A 17,848-nucleotide genomic window follows, 5' to 3' on the forward strand; every position below is an offset into this window, starting at 1 on the left:
TTAAAGCAAAATACAGAGAAATATAGACAACTAAACAATACTATCTCCCTTTACTAGTAAAGATATGAGTGTGAGAATAATCAGTGTTCCCACATTTACTTGCATAATATAGATTTGACACCCTGCATAATCCGGAAAAAATGTCACCATAACTAATCGCATTCATCTTCTTACACTTTGCCAAAAACCTAAAACATTACTTTTTAAAATGAAACTTATAATACATGCATCTATGTGATAATGCCCAACAATCAGATTCTAGTACAATGTTGCAACTCATTAAGCATTGAATCCTCTAATGAAAAATTCAAATAATGGCTTTCAACTTGCAACATTACCTGGAATGCTACCAAACTCACTGAAACACAAAAAATTATTTTGTAACACAGCAATATATATAGAAAACAGAAGGGTATTTAAAATAAGATGAAGAGAAGGCCTGCCATCAAATCAGTTATCAGGATATGAATAAATGTGAAATGTTTTTATTAGGAAGAATATCTAATTTGAAGTTAACTGTCCAGGTACAATTTAAATGGCTATTTTTTTTTACATTAAAAAAAGTCATATTTTCATTAGCTCATGGGAAAAAACGGAACATTATATAAAAGGCACAATACTATGACATTTAGCACATATTATAAAATATTGTTCCAGTACTTTTTTTAAGTGAGCAGGGTTTTCAAACTTTAGTCAATACTTATAAGGTTGTGTGCATATATACTTCAAGTAGAAAAAGTTAACATTTCTTTATTAAATAGATTTACAAGGTAAAAAAATTTACAGTAACTATCAGAAAGTTAAGTAAAAAGACACGAGGTAATTGCTTGAGGGCATATAAAATATCTCAGGTAATAAAGTACTGAAAACTAGGTGTGGCAGATTAAAGATTCCTCAACATGCTTTTCATTCAAGATGGGAACTATATCCTTTCCCCTTGAATCCAGGCAGGTTCTGTGACTCCTTTGACCAACAGAATATGACAGAAGTGACAAACTGCCAGCTTCCCAATCCAGGCCTTCAGAAACCAAAAGTTTCTACTTCCTGTCTCTTAGAATACTTCCTCTTGAAACCCAGCTCTGAGAAACACAAGCCATAGGGAAGCCTTGTACGGTTGCCTTGATTGGCAAGCCTTGCTGAAAAACAGTATAAGCTGCCAGCCATGTGAGTGATCTATCAAGCCTTTAGAAGTATATTAATTTTTTCAGATCTTAGAAAACACAGACTTAATGGAGAAAAAAATGAATAGAAGAGAAAAGGGAAAAAAGGAAAGAGGAAAGGAAGTAAAGCAGGAAGGGAAAGAGGGAAAGGAGAGAGAAATACGGAGTGAGTTAATAAAGGGAAACATTTTCTCTTAGATGCTTCAATTTTTTTTAGTCTTAAAATCTAAATACACTGTATGTGATCATTTTTATGGGTAAGCACAGTTACATGTAACACATGTAACGTTCCTTAGGTTAAAATAAGAATTAAAACCACAAGGAATATGAATATACATACACACATTTTATTTCAGTAATTTAAAAGTTCCTAGGAATATTATATTTTCTTTATACTTCTCAGCCAAAAATGTATCAAGTATAAATTTGGGAATAAATTATGTAGTACAAAATAATCTGGAATACTACCTCATGGGAGCACTGTGAAAAATAAAAAAAATGTCATGTATAAGAGAGCAATTTATAAGCCATAAAATGATAGGAAAGTTTAAATATAGTTGTTATATGTCTAGAAAATCCTCTACTTGCTTCCCCAAGCTTGACTGTTTAAGTAGAAATATGGACATAAACATAAATATAATATTTATGTAAAACAGGTATAACGTGATATATGCCATATAGTATTCAGGGCTCAAATCTAGTGTCAACTCCTTTATTAACCCTCCCTTAAACAATCTAGTTATATAAAAAAAAAAACTCTTAAGAAAATAAAAAATAATCCTCTAGAATATAAACTTCATGAGAATAGGCATAAGTGGTTGAAATATTTGAATTAATCCCTATGGCATGCCACTACTTACTTATTTCCAGAAAGGGACCATAAGTTCTAATCTAAAATACCATGAGAGGCACCTCCTAACATAGCACTGTTATCTTAGCTCTAGAGATTTATCAAAAATATAATTATTCCTGACAGACTTTTCCCACAGTCTACTTAATTGCTTACTCAAACTCAGGGAAAATCAAGGGAAAAATTACAGCTTCCAGGAAGAAATAACTTATAAATACAAAATAGTTAAGTGATTGCAAAGATGCATCTATGGATAAACCACTAGCCAGACTCATCAAGAAAAAAAGGGAGAAGACTCAAATCAACAGTATTAGAAATGAAAAAGGAGAAGTAACAACTGACCCAGCAGAAATACAAAGAATCATGAGGCATTACTAGAAGCAACTATATGCCAATAAAATTGACAACCTGGAAGAAAGGGGCAAATTCTTAGAAAAGCACAACCTCCCGAGACAAAACCAGGAAGACAGAGAAAATATAAACAGACCAATCACAAGCACTGAAATTGAAACTGTGATTAAAAATCTTCCAACAAACAAAAGCCCAGGACCAGGTGACTTCACAGGCGAATTCTATCAAACACTTAGAGAAGAGCTACACCTATCCTTCTCAAACTCTTCCAAAATATAGCAGAAGGAGGAACACTCCCAAACTCATTCTACGAGGCCACCATAACCCTGATACCAAAACCAGAAAAAGATGTCACAAAAAAAGAAAACTACAGACCAATATCACTGATGACCACAGATGCAAAAATCTTCAGCAAAATACTAGCAAACAGAATCCAAAGGCACATTAAAAGGATCATACACCATGATCAAGTGGGGTTTATCCCAGCAATGCAAGGATTCCTCAATACACGCAAATCAATGTGATATACCATATTAACAAACTGAAGGATAAAAACCATATGATAACCTCAATAGATGCAGAAAAAGCTTTTGACAAAATTCAACACCTACACATGCTAAAAACTCTCCAGAAAGTAGGGATAGAGGGAACTTACCTCAACATAATAAAGGCCATATACAACAAACCCATAGCCAACATCGTTCTCAATGGTGAAAAACTTAAACCATTTTCTCTAAAATCCAGAACAAGACAAGGATGCCCACTCTTACCACTAATATTCAACATAGTTTTGGAAGTTTTAGCCACAGCAATCAGAGAAGAAAAGAAATAAAAGGAATCCAAATCGGAAAAGAAGAAGTAAAGCTGTCACTGTTTGCAGATGACATGATACTATACATAGAGAATCCTAAAGATGCTACCAGAAAACTACTAGAGCTAATCAATGAATTTGGTAAAGTAGCAGGATACAAAATTGATGCACAGAAATCTCCTGTATTCCTATACACTAATGATGAAAAATCTGAAAGAGAAATTAAGGAAACACTTCCATTTACTACTGCAACAAAAAGAATAAAATACCTAGGAATAAACCTACCTAAGGAGACAAAAGACCTGTATGCAGAAAACTGTAAGACACTGATGAAAGAAATTAAAGATGATACAAACAGATGGAAAGATATACCATGTTCTTTGATTGGAAGAATCAACATTGTGAAAATGACTATACTACCCAAAGCAATGTACAGATTCAGTGCAATCCCTATCTAACTACCAATGGCATTTTTCACAGAACTAGAACAAAAAATTTCACAATTTGTATGGAAACACAAAAGATCCCGAATAGCCAAAGCAATCCAGAGAAAGAAAAACAGAGCCCAGGAATCAGGCTCCATGACTTCAGGCTATACTACGAAGCTACAGTAATCAAGATAGTATGGTACTGGCACAAAAACAGAAATATAGATCAATGGAATAGGATAGAAAGCCCAGAGATAAACCCACGCACATATGGTCACCTTATCTTTGATAAAGGAGGTAAGAATATACAATGGAGAAAAGATAGCCTCTTCAATAAGTGGTGCTGGGAAAACTGGACAGCTAGAATACTTCCTAACACCATACACAAAAATAAACTCAAAATGGATTAAAGACCTAAATGTAAGGCCAGACACTATAAAACTCTTAGATGAAAACACAGGAAGAACACTCTTGGACATAAATCACAGCAAGATCCTTTTTGACCCACCCCCTAAAGAAATGGAAATAAAAACAAAAATAAACAAATGGGACCTAATGAAACTTAAAAGCTTTTGCAAAGCAAAGGAAACCACGAACAAGACAAAAAGACAACCCTCAGATTGGGAGAAAATATTTGCAAACAAAGCAACTGACAAAGGATTAATCTCCAAAATACACAAGCAGCTCATGCAGCTCAATATCAAAAAAACAAACAACCCAATCCAAAAATGGGCAGAAGATCTAAATAGACATTTCTCCAAAGAAGATATACAGACTGCCAACAAACATGAAAGGATGCTCAACATCACTAATCATTAGAGAAATGCAAATCAAAACTACAGTGAGGTATCACCTCACACCAGTCAGAATGGCCATCATCAAAAAATCTATAAACAATAAATGCTGGAGAGGGTGTGGAGAAAAGGGAACCCTCTTGCACTGTTGGTGAGAATGTAAATTGATACAGCCACTATGGAGAACAGTATGGAGGTTCCTTAAAATACTAAAAATAACACTACCATATGACCCAGCAATCCCACTATGGGCATACACCCTGAGAAAACTATCATTCAAAAAGAGTCCTGTACCACAATGTTTATTGTAGCACTATTTACAATAGCCAGGACATGGAAGCAACCTAGGTGTCCACTGACAGATGAATGGATAAAGAAGATGCGGCACATATATACAATGGAATATTACTCAGCCATAAAAAGAAATGAAATTGAGTTATTTGTAGTGAGGTGGATGGACCTAGAGTCTGTCATACAGAGTGAAGTAAGTCAGAAAGAGAAAAACAAATACCATATGCTAACACACATATATGGAATGAAAAAAAAAATGGTTCTGATGAACCTAGGGGCAGGACAGGAAGAAAGACGCAGATGTAGAGAATGGATTTGAGGACACAGGGAAGGGTAAGGATAAGCTGGGATGAAGTGAGAGAGTGTTCTAGACATATATACACTCTCAAATGTAAAACAGATAGCTAGTGGGAAGCAGCGACATAGCACAGGGAGATCAGCTCGGTGCTTTGTGACCACCTAGAGAGGTGGGATAGGGAGGATGGGAGGGAGACGCAAGAGGGAGGGGATATGGGGATATATGTATACATATAGCTGATTCACTTTGTTATACAGCAGAAACTAACACAACATTGTAAAGCAATTATACTCTAATAAAGATGTTAAAAAAAAGATGCATCTATAAAGGAGTAAACAGAATTTACACCTTATTCCTACTATTATGTCAAAACATTAATGACCTCTTTTTTCACATTTTGTATATTTTAATCTTCTTATAGAGCATTTAAAACTGCTATGGTTTGAATGTTTGTGTCCCCTCAAAATTCACATGCTGAAATCCTAATGCCCAAGGTAGTGGTGTTAGGAGGTGGGAACTTCGGGAGGTGCTTAGCCCTCACGAATGGGATTAGCCCCTTATAAAAGATACCCCACAGAGCTCCCTAGCCCCTCCTACCAGGTGTAGATATAATAACAAGTCTTTGACCCAAAGAAGGCCCTCACCTGACCAGGCTGGCATCTTATCTCAGACTTCCAGCCTGTACAACTGTGAGAAATAAATTTCTGTTGTTTGTAAGTCACCCAGTCTCTGGTATTTTGTTATTGTAACCCAAATGGACTAGAAAAAATGTTAACATGTTCTAAATGCGTATGAGTATGGTAATATCAGGATAGCTTGTTTTCCTTTATTCCCACATATCAATGAAAAGTAGTAAGTTGAAAAACTTACCACAGCTTTTAACATAAGTATCCATAACTTCAGCACTGATCCCATTTGGCCCATTCTCACTTGGTGCATATTTTCTAAAAAAGTTCTGAAAAGATATTATTTACATGTTTATAAATTCAATACAATCCTTCAACAAATTAGGCATTTAAAAATTGTACATAATGACAAAGAGGTGTCTGGTGTAAAGCAGTCAGTAATTATAAAATGTGGACTTTAGGAAGCATATTCCTCAGGAATCAGTCTTATTACTATGCTTATAGGCTAAGACAAACAAACAAACAAATAAATAAATAAAAGCCTGCTACTTCTATACAACAGGGGAAAACATTAAATAAACTTACTGCTATATCTCTATAGTTAATTTATCAGTTTGTTTCACCTTTCTCCTGAATGTAAACATGAGGGGTCTTTTGGGTATCATACATTCTCCTAAAAGTGAACATGAGTTTTTAAAATTACCTTTTAAGTATGGCCACTGAAACACTGTTACCATTAACAAACTCAATAAAGTTACATTCCAATTTTCAAAATAATTAGAATGCAATGCTAAGAATTTTCAGATTCAGAGGAAAGTGACAGAAAGATAAATATAAGAGATGCAGACTGAACCAAAGAATTATAGGGGCACGATAAATACACTAGAGGTCCAAACAGTCTGGAAACACTGGGTAAAATCGTGCATTTATTTATTTTTTCCCCAGATTACCAACTGGACCTATTCCCTTACATCTCGATGTTAAAGAAAAATACACAGTGTATATTATTTGAAAATACAACTAACATACTATTAAAAAAGTAAGTTTATCCTATGTTTTAAGCTTTTTGGAACACTTTGTAAGTTTGACAAAGAATCTATATCTAGAATATATAAAGAACTCCTATAAATCAATAAGGAAAAGACAAACAACCCAACATGAAAATGGGCAAAAGATATGAACAAGCACTTCACAGAGAAATAAATGGCCTACACATATTTTTAAATACTCAATCTTTCAGGTAATCAGGGAAATGCAAACTAAATAATAATAAATACCAAAATTTAGAAGTTTGACAATACCAAGATTAGGCAAAGATGGGTAGCAATGAGAAACAGTTGTTTCCAAAAACAATTATTTTGGAAAACAATTTTTAATTATCTACTAAAGTTGAAGATGAGATAAGCTATGACTCAGCAAAATTATTTATACAGATCACACATGCAACTAAGAATCAGGACACAAACTGTCATTGGCTTTATCTTACAAAATCATAATTGCACAGAGCAACATAATAATTGATAACTTTATTAAACAATTACTTCAGTTAGAACCTGTGTTGAAGCTCTGCATACATTTCATGTCATCTTCAGAACAATTCTAGAGCTAGGTACTCTTCATCATTATCCAAATTTTACAGATATAACAACTGAGACTTGAAGGGTATGTTAGGGGGTCCCCTAGACCTCTGACAGGTTTGATTTGTTAGGTGGGGTCACAGACTCAACTTACAGTTGTACCACAAGCAGTGTGTATTACAGCAAAAGTATACACAACAGGATCAGCGTGGGAAAAATACACAGGCAAAGCCTGTGAATTCCATGTGCAATCCTCCTTGCTGTCTTCTGTGAAGGCATACACTGAGCATACTTACTGGGGGCTGGTCATACAGGCACCCTCTACAGTCTATTTAGTTCAGTAACTATCAAAATTCTAGAAGGAAAGCAGGTTGTTTGCTATAAATCATATTATTTGTACAAACAGTCTAGGTATGTGAACCACCCTTATCAGTTAAAAGCCAAGTTCTCACTGAAAGCCAAATACCAGCTAAAGGCTAACCTGCTTGCAAGGTTACTCAAAATCTAGCTAGAAAGCTGCAGAGCCAAACTTCAAACTCACGCGGTTTGATGTTTTGAGCGTGAGCTTTTAACCACTGAACATGACTGTACCCCAAACCAAACAACAGAATCAACCACCTGTTTTGCCAACAAACCAGAGTAACGCTTTCTTGCAAATCTAAACTCCATACTGAATTACTGAGACACTCTAAACTGAGAAACACAAAGACACACTATAGCAAATATCCTCTATCAAGCCTTTCACTGTATTATTTTTCATCTCAGGCATATCAATTTTTCTGTGTGAATTATATACATTTTTCTTAGGAAAAAGAAAAATTATATTTAAAAATTAACAAAATAAACTATTAAGATATAATAAGAATTCTGCATTAAACACTAATTCACATATTTAAAATGTAAAAAAAAAATCCAAAGATATACATGGCTTAGTCCCAGAAACAACTTGGCTTTTCTCATATTAAAGGAGAGAAATGACTTTGGAGGTGGGGATAAAAAGGGTCTTAAAAAAATAATTGTGCAAAACATGTACGAGCAAAAATATCACTGTAGCACTGTTCTGACAAACAACAAAAATCGGAAATAATCATAATGTTCACTGATGGCTAAATAAATTATAATATTTCCATACTTTGAAATATAATGCAACCATGAACTTTAACAAATTTAAACTTTGTTTGCCAATTAACTCCTGATCTCCTATTATGTGTTAGGCCCATTTTAAGGAACTGAACATCAACCATGGAAGCATTTCCAACTGTTAGCACTGTTTACTTCTCAGGAAAGGAAAACAACTTTAGGGAAGATGGGTGATAAAAAGAGATTGTCATTTCTAACTTTATATACTTTTTATAAAGATTGAAATTTTTATAATAAGAATATATTCATAAAATTTATAAATCTTTAAAATAGATACTGTACCTGAATGCTTCCTTCTGTATCAAGAACTTCAGCAACAGGAACTGACTGGATAAACTGCATGAAGCCTACACAGAAACAGATGCATTGTATTAAGCATAGCTATTGGTGAAGCAATAAAAATAAAGATTCTGCTAAGAATAGTCTTCATTTGAAAATGTATACACTACAAACCTAATAGCTTAAAGAGGTCTATAAACACTGTATTTAGTATACACTGGCATTTACATCATAGGAACTACAAGGAAACTTTTTAAAAAAATTAAGCTGACAATCTGTATGCTTCTCTAGGCCAATTTCTATTATTATACACAAGGAACACAAAGTAATAGGCTAGGCTTCTTAAATCTGGCATAAAAATTTCTTTCTATAGTATTATAACATATGTCAATTAAAATTATTCTGAGTTTAAAATCATTTTAAGAAATCTGGAATTGTGGAATATCAATCACCTAACCCTAAAATTATAGTATATTCATTGGCTTTCTTTGTGTAATATTCCATCTTCTGCCATTCCCTGGAAATGATATGAAAGGGAAGTATAAATCCCTTAAACTACCAAAAAGAAGGGAAAGAAGATAGTATACAGGAGAACAAGGAGAAAAAGTAAGTCTGGTAAGTCTAGGGACAACAAAAGAAGTATAAAACTACAAATCTGTGAAAAAAAATCAAAGTTGAATGATGGAAACTATTTCAGAATCATAAACAACCATGATCTGGTTTTGGTAAGCCTTACATTATAATTATTCACATGCAAATTAGGAGACTGTATATTCCTTTAGAGTAAGAAATGTATCATTTATTCTTATATCATAAATACTGAACAGTCTGCATTAATGCACTTAACAGACGTTTATAGTTTTTCTACTATGTAACAAGAACTTCGCCAGGTAAGCAAAAATAGAGCCTTGACCCTCCTTTCAAAGATCTTACAAGCTTGCAAGTTTTATTGGGATAAAAACTATGAACGAAAGAGAACAGCATAGGGAGACCTATATTACAACAGAGATCAGAGGACATCTGACATCTGAACCATGTTTTGAAGGATAATAAAGATTAATTAGTAAAGCGGAAAGGATATTAAAGACAATGATCATATAAGACTGAAAAGAGCATGGTACATTTGAGAAAATGGAAGGTGGCTGGTGTGGCTAAAGCCTAAGAAGCAAGGGGGAGGGTGGCAAAAAAGAGGTGACAGAGAGAGGTGCAGAAGTATGTCATACCATGCAAGAACTTGTAAACTAAGCTAAGGCTTTTGTCTTTGTCCCAAGAGCAAATGAAAGCTAAATAAATCAATCTATGTAGGATGGTAGAATGTTTGCACTTTTAACAATATCATTCTGAGAGAAAAATGAGAATAGGAATTAAACCATCAAAAAGATTTGGGAGTGGCTCTGAGAAGGGCAGAAAGCCTAAAATAAAACAGGTACTTGTTTCTTCAAGGTACCTAAGGGTAAGAAGCTCTAAGAGTAACAAGATTATAAAATTTACAATAGGCATTAGGCAAGCATTCCTAGGGAATCTTTTGCCAAACTTCCAGAAGTTACTCAATCTCAAAAAGACTTAGACATATATTAAAAAAAAAATTAGTGGATAAGGCAACATCATCTGCTGAGTGGCTTGTACAAGCAGGGCACAGCCTCTCTGGGTTTTAGTAACTCTCAGTAATGATTCCAGATACAGATCACCATGGAAGAAAACTACTGTAGTTTGTAGCTACTGAAAGTTTTGAATGCAAAGAAATATATCAGAAAGGTGCTAATTTTTCTACCAAATATGTTGTTTAATGATTCCAAGAGGTATAAAAGGAAGGAAGGACAGCAGGAAGAAAGGGAGAGACGGAGGGAGGGAGGGAGGGAGAGAGGGAAGGTAGGCCGGCAGTCAGGAAGGCCCAAGTGGTCTTCAGTGTTACAAATGAGTTCAATCTCTAACATTCTTAACAATTTTCAATTAAAAAAGGAAAAGTATACTCATTGGACACTGAAATAAATAATCATGTTATAAAATAAACTTACCATGTTTTGTACTAGTGGCTAATACTTTATAGGGCGTCAACTTCAAATCCAGATTTTCTTTTCGTAACAGCTTAAGATCAAAAGTTATATTAACCAAATGAAAAGAATGTTATAAAATAGTTTTGCACGCAAGTACTATAGCAGTTTAATACACAGAGATTTAGAAGGTAAACCTAAATTAAGGTTTAATTAAATCAATTAGTTAATTTAACTTTTATCATCAAAATAAATGTATTAAACACTTTACATGGTGGTATGTCAAATTTTTTATCTTTTTCTAAATCACTGTCAGTTTTCGATGAACAGAAGGGTTCCTCCTAAGGATTTATGTAGGCCTTACTGGTCACAAAGTATTTTAGAACTCAGAAAAAGGAAATGAGGACAAATATTTTCCTTTATAAGCCAGGGACAGAAACAGGATTTAAGAAAGAAGAAGATTTAATTGACTAAGAGGAAGAAAATTACTAAATTTAACATTGAAAGAACTGGGAAAAAAGTTTTTATAAAAAGGAACACATGCAGTTTCATTTTATACTAATCATATGGGCCATCCTGCAATGTACAAAAACAACTAAATTTGCTCAAGATCAAGTGGAGATTGTTCAGCTTTCTAGGACTGCATCTGAATGTTACAAACAATTCTGTCCATGTATAGCATATCCACTAAATCATCGATTTCTAAAATGAAAAAATGTTCCCTACCAACATAAGGTTATGTTCACCTTGTCCATGAGTGAAATGATTTGGAGAATAAGTTGATCTTGGCGTAAATCATCCCCATGCTTAAATATAACTGGATATTTGCCTCCATCTTCTGTCTTAAAGAATAACTGTGCAGGCATAAGGGCACTCTGGAAATAAAAATTTTATTTTCAAATTATATAAGATGGAAATGTGGGGAAATTTATAATAATCTAAAGAAAAGAAATGAGTCTAATAAAGAAAACAAATAATAATAACCTTAATTTATACAGGCCATGAGAAACAATAGCACAAAAAGTATCAGACAGAGGGATGAACAGACGTGTGACAAAGCAAATACAGTAAAATGTTAATAATAGGATAGAAGTAGTGGGTATACAGTTGTTTACTGTGAAAGTCTTTCAACTTTGCTGTATGTTTGAAAACTTTCGTATAAAATGTTGGGGGAAAAGGCATCAAAAATGCTTCAAAGAATATATGTTTAGAACCTACAACCTCTAGTGGACTGAAACTCCAAACTTTAAATTATCTTAAATTTGTAGTATCCTTTTATTGCCTCAGGCAAAAATATATTTTATAAATTACCTTGTACCCTAGCTCACAAAAGCTCAAGAAGAACTGGAAGTGATCTTCCTAAAGATAAATGATAAGCAAGAGGTTCTTTGTTGTAATTTCCCTTTTTAGACTCGGATCTGATTCTGAAATTTAGATTTCATCTGAAATCTAATGCAAGCAGCTGACAACCTCAGGATAACTAAGCACTAATCCCAGTGCCTTAAGGGGTTCACTCCCCATGGAGATCTAGCTTTCATTCTTAAGCTAAGGTCTACAAAATACTGTTTAAAAATATTGAAAACTAGGTGCATAACCTTTTCAGCTCTAAGGAGTTCATAAAAAGACAACAGGAATTCATGGATTCCCCTACAACTCTGTGCAGACATTTCAGTGTATGTACAAGCATATGGGTAACATTCTACAGTATCCAATCCATCACTTTCATTGGACTCTTAAAGGCATTCATGACTCAAAAATGGTTAAGGGCTTCCCTGGTGGCGCAGTGGTTGAGAATCCGCCTGCCAATGCAGGGGACACGGGTTCGAGCCCTGGTCTGGGAAGATCCCACATGTCGCGGAGCAACTAGGCCCGTGAGCCACAACTACTGAGCCTGCGCGTCTGGAGCCTGTGCTCCACAACAGGAGAGGCCGAGACAGTGAGAGGCCCGCGCACCGCGATGAAGAGTGGCCCCCGCTCGCTGCAACTAGAGAAAGCCCTCGCACAGAAACAAAGACCCAACACAGCCAAAAATAAATAAATAAATTAATTAATTAAAAAAAAAAAAAATGGTTAAGAATTATAATGCTAGAGTTATGTGGTAAACGCCCTAGAACCATTAATTGTAAACTGCCATTCAGAATTTTTAAGAATGTCCACATACTTAATAAGGGCTGGAAGAAAAAAATCAGGACTGAATATTAGGATTAAAATGATGTCCCATGATATTTTATTGACCATCTACTTTGTGTATATAAGACATAATTATAAAATTATATTATTAAGGGAAAAATGGATCCAGAATACACTAAACAATAATGATAGATTCTTATGCCCCACTCTTACAACTCCTGCTTTTTGTCTTAGATATTCTTTTTCATCCTGTTTGCAAAAAAATGATAAAACTCCTTTTTTGATTCACTGGTTTTGATTAGTCCTAAGGGAATGAGAATTATTAGAAGCAGGTCTTATTTGGGAGTTCTAGCATGAACTAAGAAATACTTGCATTTTCTCTCCTGTACCAGCATTTTTCAAATTGCAGGATATAATTCAATAATGAGTTTTAAAACCAATTAAATAGGTTGCAAACAACATTTAAAAATTAATGCAACAGAACAGTTTTTAAAAGAATAGAAACTATTAGAGTCCGTAATATGCAGTAAGGTTAAGTACTGCTTTATGAAACTAACGTTGCAGTTGTGTGAGCTGGGCTGCCATGGGCTGCCTTTAAACACACCCTTAAAAAAATCAACTATTTTTTACTGTAATCACACCCCTTTTCATATACCCAAGTTGTTGATCTATGAGCCCTTTCTTATCTGATACAAAGTAATATCCCAATGCAACTTATGCCCTTCTACCCTTAGAATCAGAAGACCTAAAACATCATGCCTCAGAGAGACCTTTCAACATGATGCCCAGCAGATAATGATGCTTCTTCACAAGTAATGATGCTCAGCCCTTTGGCCTGCTTAGAGAAGGCAGCTGCTACCAGTTCTTTCTAACTATCCAGGTGGTGGCCAGCCAAAAGAAAGTCTGGCATGCTATTAAGGACTAAAGAGAATTACTACACTTGAAAATACAAGAAAATATTTAAGTCATAGGTTAACTGGAACTCATATCTAACCACGGGAACTTATAATGTGTAAGTTTGCAATTTAACTTTTTTAAAAAAAAAAAGCTTACATGAGAAAAAGCAGGTGATTAATAAATAGCTCAAAAATTAAAGATTAAAAAAATCCAGAGATATAAAAATATTTTATACATTTCACATAAAAAATGTCTACTGATAATACAAAAAGATCTTAAAACAGAACACACTGATAAATAAAAGGTATCTTTTTTCAAAGGTAGTGTCTGAAGATCCACCACAGTTACCTTAAATAATGTAGCTGTTTCTGGGATTATTCCTCTAATTTTCACCTGGGGTTCTAAAGGCAATGGGATAAGTTCCACATCTGACAAGTTCATCTTTTCGTTGTCTCCAAGCAATGCCTGTAGTCTCTCATTCTAGGAGAACAAGTTAGAAAGTACTAATTAGGTTAAAATGGAAAAGGGGTTTTTAAAGCATATGGTAAAGACATAAAGACTGATTCTATTAACTTTAAAATATTTGCAAAGCACCATAAAAGTATATGCGAAGTAATACAACATAAAGGAGAGAGTATGTGTCAGAGACAAGCACTTATAATCCACCTGACAAAAGCAGCAGCATGCTTTAAAAGGAGCAATCCCTTGACCTATGAAAAGCTGGACTTTCATAAGGTTAGGGAATATGTTTCTCTTGCTGCAACTGAGAATCAGGAGTATACTCAAGCTGGACTTTAAGGTGCAATTTCTATTTTCAAAGGATCTGTGAAGTCACAAGGAGAAACTAATTTCATTTGAAGCTTATTTTCTCATGACCAAATATTAAGCAAGAATTTCATTAGCTGCTCCACTGCATGTTTTGGGTTTAGAAAGTAAACTCAATTTACTTGGAGGAACTTGGACCCTACCTTTTACTGTTCATTGACTCTGTCTGATCGAACTTTTCCCAAGATATCACCATTTATTTATTTTCTTTAGCTCACATGCATACTGCATTGAGCCAAGATTTCAGAAATTGAGAAATTCAAGCCATGATGAAACAGCTTTGTCATTTAGCAGCGTCTATAGTGTTTAGACCAAGCCCATCTATTCAATTTCAAAATAACAATCTATTTCCTTTGAAAGCTGTGAGAGTATTGCATTCTTTAAACAGGTGAGCTTGTTCTTAAAGGGAGAAAACTTGACCTAATACACTGGGCTTCTTCCTATTTCTCAAACATGTCACACATGCTCCCATATCAGGGCCTTTGTGCTTGCAGGTCTTCTGGCTGGAATAGTCTTCTCTAGATATTCAGTGGCTTGCTCCCCTACTTGCTTCAGGTTTCTGTCCAAATGTCAACTCTCAGTGAGGCCTTCCTGACCATTCCATTGAGAAGTGAAAAGCTGCCTTAATACTCGAACCCAGCACTTCCTATTCCCCTTTCCAGCTTTTTCTCCAAAGCACGTGATGCTATCTAGCATAAAATAAATTTTACTTATTTTGTTAACTTTCTCCTCCAACAGGAATGTAAGGTCCTTACATTCTAAACGTGGGGATTTTTATATTCACCTCTGCATCCTCAGAACCTAGAGAAGTGCTTGGCACACAGTAGGCATGTGATACATTTTTATAGAATAAATATTATAACATAAAGAATCACAAAGTGAAAAGAGACTACTTAACATTCAAAATGAAAGCTTTGTTTTTTTAAAAGTGTGGAATCAATGCATTTTTTTTTTAATTAATTTATTTATTTATTTTTGGCTGTGTTGGGTCTTCGTTTCTGTGCCAGGGCTTTCTCTAGTTGCGGCGAGCGGGGGCCACCCTTCATCGCGGTGCGCGGACCTCTCACTATCGCGGCCTCTCTTGTTGCGGAGCACAGGCTCCAGACGCGCAGGCTCAGTAATTGTGGCTCACGGGCCCAGTTGCTCCACGGCATGTGGGATCCTCCCAGACCAGGGCTCGAACCCGTGTCCCCTACATTGGCAGGCAGACTCTCAACCACTGCACCACCAGGGAAGCCCAATGCATTTTTATTAGAACTCAAATATCTACATTCAAAGACCTCAATCAAGAGAATTTTTCCTAAATGAGATCAGCAAAGGAAAGAAGGTGGCAACAATATTATTATTTGTTTTACCATCGGACACCTAACTCTTGGATCCCCTGGCCACACACTTAACACCGTTGCACTCACCAAGGCAAGTCTCTCCCAACTTCGTTATGAGGGATGGAAAAGTACTATTACATATGATTGCAAATTATTAGCTGTAGTCATTTCATTATTCCTAGTAATAACACAAATAATGGTGGTAGAGAGTCATCTTGGCATTTCACTAAAACTCGAGGGCTTGTTTCTAGTAAAACTAAGTAAATAAAACTATGTTTGTTTATTATCACATCATGAAAAAATGTCTGAAAAGATTTTTAGCCAATGTTGACACTATATTTGGGACTGTCTGACTTAAAATATAGACAAAACAATATGTGTTTTGCAATATGTGGCAAAAACAACATTTATTTTTGGGGACTATAAGTGCTGTCTCCAGTAGGGAGTCATCTTCCAGAACAGCGAAAACTGAGGTGTATCCAGAGGCTCATGTGTGGCGAACAAAAGAGTATGTCACATAAGAACCAACTGCGGTTTAAATACATGCCCCAAACTGACAGTCCCAAGAACAGGCACTCTTTCTGCTGGCGAGCACTGGGACCACACGGCTGCTCACCAGGGCACCTGTGGGGAGAAGGGCTCCAGGAGGAACAGCAGTAGGAATTTAGTTATTTAACCAGGATTTGTGATTCTTCTCAAAAACAAAGAAAATGCCAACTCAATACACATGTGTTTCTCTTCAGCCTATTTTCTCCTCCCTAACCTTGTTAACATTATTCCTTGCACGCATCTCTGCCAGACCTGATCCCCTGCCTTTAAATTCCTGACTCAGTTTTTCACCTTTTAGTCTCTCCGCTTTCCTCTCACAATTCTGAAGAACAGTAAAATGTGCTGTGGTGTTTTACAAAGGTCACTAAGAAAGATTTTCCAGTTATGGGATTAGGTAAAGAGAAGATATCAGATGAATCCTTCATATCATTTGGGCAAAAGATCAGGAAAAATAACATCTGAAGAACAGATGCTCATCATCAAGTAGAAACCTCACCCCGTTAAGAGCAAAATCAATGTACTGGCCATGAGAACACATTGCCAGTTACTATCACTAGTTCTGCAACCTTGGGTGAGTTACTCTGGACCTTCTTTTTCTCAGAAAAATTCTAGTCTAAATAATCTCTAGAGGTTCTTTCCATGTCAAATAAATTGTATTCTAAGATACTAAGATTCTAAAATGAGAGCCAGAAAAGCACTGTAGATAAAAATATGGACTCAGAATGTCTGGGTGCAAATCCTAACTTCAACACTTACTACCTGAGGACATCTGGGAAATTACTTAACCTTCTACTACCTACTTTTCCTTACAATTGGGATAATAACGGTACCTAACTTATAGGGTTGTTGTGTGGATAAAATCAATGTATATAAACTCATAAAATAGGGTCCCATACATAATCGGTACTTCTAACCATAATCGGTACTTCTAACTCCTATTACTGTAACAGGCCTACTTCATTTAATTGCACTTCACTTTAGTGCACTATGCAGATATTGCATTTTTTACAAATTGAAGGTCTATGGCAACCCTGTGTCAAGCAAGACTATCGGTGCCAATTTTCCAACAGCACTTGCTCACCTTGTGTCTCTATGTCACATTTTGGTAATTTTCACAATATTTCAAACTTTCTCACTATTATTATACTTGTTATGATGATCTGTGATCAGTGTTCTTTGATGTTACTATTGTAATTGATTTGGGGCATCATGAACCAAGCCCATATAAAATGGAGAACCTAATCGTTAAAACGTTACATGCGTTTTGACTGCCCCATTGACCAGCTGTTCTCCCTCTCTCTTCTTCCCCTATTCCCTGAGACACAGTGTTGAAATTAGGACAATTTACAACCCTACAATGGCTTCTATGTGTTTAAGTGAAAGGAAGAGTCACATGTCTCTCACTTTAAAACAAAAGCTAGAAATAATTAAGCTAGTGAGGAAGGCATGTTGAAAGCCTGGACAGGCCAAAAGCTAGGCCTCTTATGCCAAACAGCCAAATTGTGAATGCAAAGGAAAAATTCTTG

At 35.3% G+C, this 17,848-nt stretch overlaps 1 protein-coding gene across 1 annotated transcript in view; it reads right to left on the bottom strand.

The window, feature by feature from the left end:
• PIK3C3 (phosphatidylinositol 3-kinase catalytic subunit type 3) overlaps positions 1 to 17,848 on the bottom strand; it is a 160,264-nt gene that overhangs the window by 40,773 nt on the left and 101,643 nt on the right. The window contains exons 16-20 of the mRNA XM_061169001.1: positions 13,972 to 14,103; positions 11,343 to 11,471; positions 10,621 to 10,690; positions 8,609 to 8,673; positions 5,854 to 5,938 (exon numbers count right to left, since the gene is read on the bottom strand). Of these exons, the coding sequence (XP_061024984.1) occupies positions 5,854 to 5,938; positions 8,609 to 8,673; positions 10,621 to 10,690; positions 11,343 to 11,471; positions 13,972 to 14,103 (481 nt within the window). The remainder of the gene's footprint in view (positions 1 to 5,853; positions 5,939 to 8,608; positions 8,674 to 10,620; positions 10,691 to 11,342; positions 11,472 to 13,971; positions 14,104 to 17,848) is intronic.

The sequence above is a fragment of the Eubalaena glacialis genome, chromosome 15 (genome assembly GCF_028564815.1).
Source record: "Eubalaena glacialis isolate mEubGla1 chromosome 15, mEubGla1.1.hap2.+ XY, whole genome shotgun sequence".
NCBI classification, from domain to species: Eukaryota; Metazoa; Chordata; class Mammalia; order Artiodactyla; family Balaenidae; genus Eubalaena; species Eubalaena glacialis.